The 10,299-nt window shown below is 32.3% G+C and overlaps 1 protein-coding gene across 1 annotated transcript in view; it reads right to left on the reverse strand.

Annotated features, from left to right (window-relative positions):
* LOC142339263 (gamma-aminobutyric acid receptor subunit rho-1-like) overlaps positions 1-8,475 on the reverse strand; it is an 80,172-nt gene extending 71,697 nt beyond the window's left edge. Inside the window, exon 1 of the mRNA XM_075389148.1 lies at positions 7,629-8,475. Within this exon, the coding sequence (XP_075245263.1) occupies positions 7,629-7,964 (336 nt within the window). The 5' untranslated portion in view covers positions 7,965-8,475. The remainder of the gene's footprint in view (positions 1-7,628) is intronic.
* Between the last annotated feature and the right edge of the window lie 1,824 nt (positions 8,476-10,299).

The raw sequence follows: 10,299 nt of genomic DNA on the forward strand, positions 1-10,299 counted from the left end.
TCATACAATTATTGTCTTTGATGCCTTTTGTCTGAGCACGTGTTGTTATAAGAACTATAATTTGAGCAAACCTGGACGAACCTGAACAGGTTAGAACTGGGTTGTTACCTCTCATTCCCTAATAGTTCATTCAGGTCTCTTCAGACAAAAAGAACCCCCTTTTAGAGTATCAATTAAAAATTAATCAGTTCCTGGTATATCATCATGTCGAAGGTGCAATATGAGGTGTTGATTAGTTTCCACCTTAATACGCTCATAGCTTGACTGCTTAATAATGCGGTCACCAGTAGCTATGTATCCCTTTTTGCTTTTAATCACTTTTTAACAAGACACTTTTTTAAGCAAGATAAATTGAAGAACTATGCATTATCTTGCAAGATTTCTTGCAAGATTCTTGCAAGATTTTGAATTCCTTGATCCCTAGGGAAAGCAGAGGCTCCGTTAATTTTGAGAGATGAAAATGAAGCCCACTCTGTTCAAGTAAGTCTGATCTTGTGTCAACTCACAAAGCGATATAACTATAAATATGCCTTCAAGAGTTTTTTCTGCCTTTCTTCAATTTGGTTGCATTACTTCTGGCTAATTATTACCGATCAACCAACGCCAATTTCACTCGGAAAGTTTACTAAGTTGAACGACTTGTTATTGATAAATAGTCAAATAAAAAGACTTTTAGCTTCACATACAAATTTTTGTTTACATTGCTGCCATGTAAATTCTCAGGTTGTTGCTGTTGTTTGCTGTCTCAAATTACATGAATTAACCCTAAAATTCTGACTGAGCAGCTCGATTTATAACTTTGAAACTTTGAGCAAATGATTAACGGAACTGTTTTCAATTATTCAGCCCCAGTGAAATATGACTATATCTATAATTGGAAATTTTACCATTGACATGGTATGTGTTATTTGTAATGGCTATAGTACCGCATCTCAGTAGGCAATATGAACTATTATCGATGCAAAAGTGGGCATCATAGTTTGTAGACATCTGGATACAGGAACGAAAAAAATTCTCAGGTGGAAACGACAAATTTCTTGATGACCCTAGTGATGAGCGGATTCAAATCTTGCAAGATGATTCAAAATATGCGAGATTATTGCAAGAATCTTGCAAGAAATCGATCAAGGCGAAAAAAATAAATCACGGTATGAATGTTTTAGAAAATATCTTTGAGGCAAATTATTGTTTAATAAATAAGTTACAAAACCGAATTGAATGAAAAATTTTTTTTAGCCCGGATTCAAAATCTTGGAAGAATTTTGCAAGAATCGTGAGAGATTTTGAGTCCTGGAAAATTTATTTCTGTATTTTCGGTAGCTAAAAACTAAATGAAAACCAAAAAGAGCTGATTCTCCCAGAATTTTTGATCAGCAGAACTGATTATAATTTTTCCTAAACAACTTTCAATGTGAAATGTTTCAAGAATCTTGCGATTATTTAGCGAAAACCTGCTTGCTAACTTGTATTCAAACTGATTTCTTTTATCTGGTTTTGTCGTTTTGTTTGTTTCGGAGAACTGTGTAAGTGCGGTTTTTTGCCCAACTATATCAGTACTCCTATTGTTTACTTCTGTAACTCCGCCACGGCCGTTTTCAGTCCCAGAATAAAAAAGGAGGGCAGAACCACAAACATCATACTGGAAAATCTCGAAAAAGTTGGTTTTTAACTAGATTTAATTAGATTTTGCGACAGTTTCTTGCAACAATTTTTACAAGATTTTGAAATCTTTGATCACTAGGGGAAAAACTCCAGACCTAATATTGTCGCAAAAAGAAATGCGGGCTAAAGATCAGCAATTGTTTCTATTTGCTCGCTTTTTTTTATTTTATATCTATTAAACATTCAGCGTTATTGATTGGGTGTAATTGTATCACATATCTCATAATACCCTTTCTATCTTGTTCCACGTTGCTAAGCAGACAGAGTGTTTTGATATATAACAAGCAGGATCGATAATGTGCGACCGCACAATAAATTTTTACCAATCTTACGTCATATTTTTTGATAAAGCACAAAATTAGTGGGTTCAAACAATTAACATCTGTCGAAAAATGTATAATCATATACTTTGAATTAATTTTTTTACTCATATTATAATTGTGGCTGTACATCAAGAAGAAAAATTTATAGCAACAAACAGCACGATGAGTACAAACATCTAATAAAACAATTAGCTACCAAATATTGATAGAAAACTGACTATTTTGATACCAAAAAATTTGTAAAAGCAGCAAAAAAAGTTTGAAGGGTTAAACTAAAAAAGCAGCGCTCAATTTCTTCGTCAAATTTGATTACCAGCTGACCACATTCTGCGCTCTTATTTCATTTATGAAACGCAGCCATGATTTTTTGTTTATTGTCTCTTTACTCTTAGTTTTATGAGGAAGTCATTCTTTGGGCTCAAATTCAAATGGCAGATAGTAACATTCTATCTCAATTAAGGAATTTTTAAACCACTCAATTTCCTTTTTTCACTTTGAAATTTTCACTCACACTGTTTTTTTCTTTTAAGCCCTGCATTGGTAATCTTGCATAAAAATTTTATTTTTCTGTTTTACTAAAATAAACAAATATCTCTGAATCATTGATGACACTCTTTGTATGAATTTCGAGTAATAAAACTACACTGATAAAGACAGACGTAAAGGAAGTGCGTACTCAATTCAACACTCAGATTTAAAAAAATTTGGCGAAGAGCAAGCACGCTGCAAAAAGTTTACCTTAATTCAATCAGCGAGGTCTTTTGCTGTTTTGTGATTTTAGATGACTTTGGATTAATAAAAAAATGTTTCTGAAAAAAGGACAGATTTCGATCGAAGATTTACATCGTTTTTGTAGCAGAAGCCTTTTGTTGTGATAGATAGAAATCACCTCCTCATCCTGATTTTGCACTTTTCATCAGTAACTAACAAAAATAAATAATTTTAACCGGAATACTGCTTGAAAAGAAATAAAAAACTACTAAAGTTAAATTACTTACCAACTTAAAGAACTAGAAAACTAATTCTAAGCTTATCTTCAAGCAAGAAAATGAAGAAAATTTTATCGAAAGTTGATCAAATTTCGTACCATTTTACTTCTCTCGTAACTCTCCGGAAAAAACATCGATAGGAAAAAGTAGATTTAGTAAAAAACAAAGGTTAACTGATGTTCCTCATAGTTTCATCGATGGAAAAATTAAGCTATTGAATTAATAAATATGGTAAAGAATTGAAATTCATTCATAAATCGTGAATCATTGCTATTTTCGGTGCCCCAAACAAATTTTTGAGAGGGTGAAAAGGTAAAAAAAGGAAAAAAGAAATTCTGACCAAACGAAAGGACAACACTTTTACCTAATTGCGATAGCTCTTTTTTCAGCGACGCGCAATAAGATTTGTCACCAAATTTTCCGACATATTTTGGATCAACTTTGGCATAGTATTAATAAAAAAATTTGTTCTGAAGACCCCGAGTTTGGTCCGAAATTAAACTAAAAATATTCAATTGTCAGATGAATATTTTCTCTGGATATATATATATATATATATATATATATATATAATGAAGGTGGCTAAAAGCCAAGATTGACTGAATCTGATTTTGTTTGAATCAAAGATTATTTCTTCTTATTTAAAACAGGAAAAATCGAAATTGATATGGAAGCCAGCACGGCAGAAGGGTTTCTAATAATGATAAAACTCCAAAGAAAATTGTTTTCTTTTTTGAAAATCCCCTGACTTTTACGAATCTCCTTTTATGAGTTTAGTCTTCGTTTTTATAGAAATCGAAAAGGCTATGATGAACCATCTAACTATATTCGCAAAACCAGTACCATTATCAATTTCGGACCCAAAAATTTAATCCGCTATTTTTCAAATTTTCAGTGTGCTAACCTAATTCTACCTTGAAAACTATATTATCATGGAGGATTCTCGATTTAAGAGTGTTTGGAGACTCACACGCTTTTTTTTTGTTCCGACCCTCTTGAGGGGGGAGGAACTATAAACTCAAATGGGTTTTTTTGTTCGGATAATTCTGGCCGATCGACATATTCATCGAGTTTTGAGTGGTATCATTAAAAACCCCTCCAGCGTAGAATATGGAATTAAAAAAGATTTTTTTGAATTTCGTATTTTACAGGGAGTTATCGATTGTTGAAGTTTTGTGAATAATTGACGGATTTCCGATGTTCTTTTTTACATTTTCCGGAATTTCGCCTAAAATTTCGTCAATTATGCTAAAAATTGTTAACAATAGTGCTGTTAATTAATTTTTGAGACAAAAAAAATTATGTTGACAATTTTCCTTTAATTTTTCTGGCTAAAATTGTTGCTAAATACTTCAAAACCTAGCCTTTTTCATCAAAAATTGCCCAAAATAAGCTTCTTAAGTCCACTTTGATTAAATTTGCCCGAAGTACACACCCCAAAAACAACAAACGCAATTCTTGTAAACTACATAGGCGGCAAATCTTATTTCCACTTTCATTGAGGGTAGTATAGAATCAAAATTTTGCATTTATTGCTAACTTCACTCTATGAAAATCAAAAACTCAGCATTTTTTTTTTGATCTTTAAAGAACAAATTATCTAGATCTAAGGCATTCGAAACAATTGAGTGCGCTCAAAATGACAAAAAACAGTAGCGGGGTTTGTTTTGGTCCAATCTTGGACTGTTACAATCGATAAATAATTCGGATTGTAATCAGTCGGTCTTTCAAAAAAAATTCAAGAGCTTTTTATGTTAATTAAAGAACAGAACAATTCACATCAAAGCTCATAGTTGATAGGTCACAATGGTTCTCTAAGAAATTCAAAAGTATTATATTAGTTACTTTTACTGGAAAGATTTTGGTCGTTTTGACTTTTAAAAATAATTGCTCTTTAAATGAACAATTGCTTTTTGAACTTTGCCATAATTTTTCTCTTAATTTGGTCAACTTATAGCTTAGTGTCAGCAAAGAAAGAATTTTTATTCATCCTCTTCCTTCAATTGAATTAAATTTTCAATTTTTTTAGGTTTTACTCGTTCAGTTTGGTTTTCTGGCTTTGATACTACTCGATATCACTTTTTTTGTATTTTTTGGTATTGGCCATTTTTCACGTTTTTTCTTGTTTAATCACTTTATCACATTAGTGACAGTTCACATATTGCATTATTGGCATTCAAAATAAGACAGAATTGAACAGATAAAAGCCTTGAAATGCGTGTCAAATAGTTTTACATGCTTCAACACCCATTTGTCCTTTTAATCGTATGAAACTACCTAGATAGTGACAGGTCTGATCGGCCTTAAATGAAGAAATTAATGAGCCCGTATATATGAAAGTGCCGAAAGGCATAGATTATGGTTACAACGGCTTCAGCATCCCTTTCTCAATGAACTAAATTGATTTTTTACAATTGTCTTTAACTGTCGTTTTTACTTTGTCTTTGTAGTCGTATGAAACAATTGTTTTCAAAAACAAAAAAAAACTTTTCTCAACGTTCTTTAACTTCTCATTTTTGTTGTTTTCTGTCTATTAGTTACCTAGTGTCGTTAATTACAGGTCAGATATGTTATTATTGTTGTCGAGGGAAGGTGCAAGTGTACAAAATCTAATGTTTTTTTTTTGAAGAGTTCGTTATGAATTTACTTGATTCGACACTGGTTTTTCGCACAAAAAGTAAACTAGTTTTTGATTTTTGTCTACTTTAATGCTCTTTTTGTAGACGCAAGACATATTCTCGTTTATGACAGGTCTCAAGCACTTCCTCTGGACGAATAGGCGAACCTACTTAAGTGTTTCATTTTGTAGCTAACGGCTTTTATTACTTTGAAAATAATTGTTTTCGAAAAAAAACAGGTGCTAATTAATTTTGCCCATTTTCTCTTTTTACTTGTTACCTATTTTCCTTACTGAGAAGGCCGATACCACATTTTTGGCGTTCGAGGAAGGCTCAATTGAACATGTTTTGGGGGGCCTAATATGGCTTTACGGCTTCGACAGCGTTTTCTCGAAAGTTTTAATTGAATTTCTTTTTGTTGTCTCTTTTTGTGGTTCCCTTTGCAACCGCTTAAGCAATTGATATTTGATAGGTCTTAGTGCCTTTCTATAGAGACATCTGTAGTCATAAATATATTGGATGTTTTCAATTGCCATCTAATGGTTTTCTTACTTTGAAATTAATTGTTTTTTGAAAATTTTTGTTTTTTTGTTCTGTTTTGTCTATTTTTTACCGAGCCTTTTTAATGAGTGGTTCCATATCTTTTCTAATGAAATACAAGTAATTTTGTTTAGTTTCACTTTTATGATACGCTATTTTGATTTTTTTAGATTCATGAGATGCTGCATTATGTTGTTAGTAAGTTTTTTTTAAATGGACATAAAGTTTGTTGTTATTGTTGTTTGATTTTGTTGTCCGTCTTGACATGCTTTCTTAATAGTGACTGATCTCATGAATCTAATGCAGCATTTTTTACTCCACTGAGTTATTTGCGTTGGGAGCAATCTTTGTTTTTGCACTTTTTTTTTGAAAAATACTTGAATTTTTGGGGTTTTTTTATCTGTTCCTCATTTGGTAGACGTTTAAGCCAAAAATATGGATGAGCGGGGTCGCAACTTTATGTGCAAACGCACATTACCGAGCCTCCTTGTTTTTTTTGCTTCAATTTACTGTGTTAATTGAATTCACTTGTGTATTTTACTGTATATTTTAATCACCGGTACCAAACTGGTTATTACTTTTGTTAACCTGGAAAATTTGTCATCATCGACAATTTTATTATCATTTCGCCCAGCTAAAATATCCTAAAATTTCTGGCGCAAAAAGTTGGGAAACCCTAATAAACACGGTAACTGTTTCAAGCGGGTTTCTTACAACTGTTTCTTAATGTTATTTTTTAACAGAAATATTTGTGTATGGATGGATCCAAAATCGATTTCCTGCAACAGCTACAGGGTTTTCAATTGTATTTGCTGAAGATATTAGTGCTCTGAACATTGGTTTTGAAAGTCAAATCAATTAGACTTGAGGGCATTAGTGTACTAATTGGAAAATTACGCGTCCTCGTTTTTGTTGAGCCGGAAATCATCCACACATTCTTTTGAGATATTTGATTTGAAATCTTCCCTGATGTTTCTTTATTCTCCAAATTTTATCACATGCAGAAGTTTTTTTCTTAAATTTTTCGAAATAGTTGGTTTTGGTGTCTTTGAATCTTGACGCATTTTAGTTTCAAAATCATCAGTAAGTTCTTGAGCTATGGTTTCAATTTGCTTTAATTATATATTTACATTAGTTAATTTTTTTAGGAGTTTAATGACTTTCGAGCCTAATTTTTTTCTGTGTTCGCGTTAGAATTTTGTGGATTTAAAAATTGTCCATTTTGCGTTCTTTTCTGGTAATTCGTCTCTAGGGTTGAAAACGAAAACATCTACGAGCATTCCGTTCTATTCTTTACTGACTATACTTGTGAATTTTCTGGCAGTCAGATTTTTGATTTTGATGTTTCGGGTCATGCATGACATACAATTTTTTTTTTTTGAAAAAAAATCTGTTTTTGGGCTCATATTTTGAAATTGAATTGACCGTAGAATGTCTAAGGGAAAATCAAATGATGCCAAAATAACTCGGACATAGTGACTAAATGGTACAGCTACCTTAAGTGGGGCTATTTTAGGTATGACTCTTGGGTCCTGCCAGAACTGAATAAGGTAAAAGTCCAGTGTAGTCTCACTTGAGATATCCCTCATACTCTCAAGGTGTATATACACTGACACCCTGACCGCTGATTGGTTGAAACCTGGACGGTGGAACTTGTTGTAGGGCTCCTCCTGAGGACGGGGCTCTAGAAGGTCCTCAAAGACGAACGTCGTACTAACTTGGTAAAAATTAGTTAGTAATAGTAATAGGATGGAGAGTATCGCCGTTAAGTTATTAATTCTGCGGTAGCGCAGGTGATAAAGGCAGTTAATGACTGGTATTACAGTAGGCATTTCAGTGGGATAATGACGCTTCCTAAAAACAGAGAGGAGAAAAAATTTGAAATAAGTATAAGTTAATGGAATTGGTATCAACTTCGCACGGGAGAAATGTTCGCATATTTGGTTATAAAAGAACCAATGTTTAATAAGGGGATGATAATGAGGTCATCCTTTGCTCTTATAATAAATTCAACATTTAAAGTAGTCTTTATTCGATAAAGCCATAAATAAGCATTAAAATTAACAAAAATTGCTGATTCTGTGTTACTTGATTAAGTGAGTTTGTTTCTACCAAGGATTGTTAAATTGGCAACACTGCGAATGCGATATTATTCCCTTGCATAGAAATTAATATATTTTATCTGAATCTGATACAGGAACCACGGGGCTATAACAATTGGAATATTAGAAATCACTCTCACAGGAATGGACGACCTTGTAAACGTCACTGCAGACTCAGCTTTTGCAAAGAAAACATTTTGAATTACAACAAAAAAGCAAAGCTTACCAATCAATATTTACGTTCAATAAATGTATGGCCCCAAGACAGGTAGAAATGGAAAAGTAGCCAATCCAAGCTCACCTTCTATTGGATAAAATTCCTCCCTTTATTTTCCCAATTTCTTTTCACACTCTGCCTCCTAGGTTTTTATTTGTTATTCGCAACGCTTGAACGGAAGCATATTATCAGATTTTAATAAATTGCGCTCAGAGAGGTATGAAAAACGTGTGGTAATAAATATCGTCTGAATAGGATTATTAATGGCCCGCATAACTCAACCCTAAGAAAGAAAATATGACACAAATATGAAGTTTCCCATTATAAATATGGAAATTTTTCCTCAATAATTTGCGCGTCTAATCATGCTTATGCAAATTACTATGACAAATTTACATGCTTACTACTTCTGGGGGAATTTGAGTTCATAATACACTCTGAAAAAGAGACGCCCATTTTTGTAAGAGATGTTAAATGCAACATTTAGATTTTGAAGCATTTTGAAGCAAAATTGAAAAACAAGTTGTTCAAAATAAATCACTTGACCTTAAAGCAATTTAATCTCTTAAGAAAGCCTGTTTTTTATCAGTCAGAAACAACCAAAATTAGACTTCATTTTGTCGTGAAAATGCAGTTTGTTCAGCATACTAATTATTGAAAAGAATTAAGAAATGCGCGATTATTTTGAACAATTGGCATTCAAGCATTAATTCCCGAGGCTTTAGCTGAATTAGTTTGATCTTTTCGAACACTGCCTTTGAGAATTTTAATTTTGAGCAAATTGAACTTCCTTATGATTTCTGTAACATGGCGCCAGGAACTTGTTTTGTGCAAAGTTTATTAATTTGGATACTTTAAAAGGCACAGAAACCAAAACAGGGAAAGACAAGACCTTTTTTTGAAAAAAATATCAATTTCAATGAATCCAATTTTGTGTTTATGGCAAAAATGTCCAATATTTGCTTGATGTGATTGCAGATATTACTGAACCTCATTTTATGGGACAATAACCCATGATCAGTTTATAAATTGTAAAGATAGTTGGATCGAAAAATGAAGGGATTGAAAATCTTTCAAGCAATTCATAGTTTTTCAATTTTTCGGGCAAGATTTTCATTCTGTTTTTTACCTTCAATGACGAGGGCGTGGTTCCAGCTCAATCATAATATTGTATCCAAAAATTATCTCCAGTAATGTTGAAAGCTGACTCTGGAGATTATCTGGAATAATATTTCCAGTGTATGCTTCCTCTTTTTCGATTGACGGCTTGGGACCAGCAGTGATAATAAAAAAGAAATATTAAACTCCAGGGGCACTAATATATATATATATATATATATATATATATATATATGTGTGTATGTATGTATGTATGTATGTATGTATGTATGTATGTATGTATGTATGTATGTATGTATGTATGTATGTATGTATGTATGTATGTATGTATGTATGTATGTATGTATGTATGTATGTATGTATGTATGTATGTATGTATGTATGTATGTATGTATGTATGTATGTATGTATGTATGTATGTATGTATGTATGTATGTATGTATGTATGGGTAAAAAATCAGTGCATGCACAGTTCTCCAAAACAAACAAAACAAAACAGGAAACATTAAAAACAAGATAAAACTAAACAAAATATTATAACGGCAGATTTTGAAAACTCAGTCAAATTTTATCTACCATTCTGGAGGTCTACCAATTGTTAAATTTTGAAACCTCTTATTCAATACTTTTCATTTTCAGAAAATTCTTCGAAAAAATTTTGCGAAAAAACAAAACCATTCAAGAATCCTGCAAGATTCCGAATTTAACTAAGACTTCCCAGTTCTATTT

Source organism: Convolutriloba macropyga, chromosome 5 (assembly GCF_964194025.1).
Source record: "Convolutriloba macropyga chromosome 5, txConMacr16.3, whole genome shotgun sequence".
In the NCBI taxonomy this organism is placed as follows: domain Eukaryota; kingdom Metazoa; phylum Xenacoelomorpha; order Acoela; family Convolutidae; genus Convolutriloba; species Convolutriloba macropyga.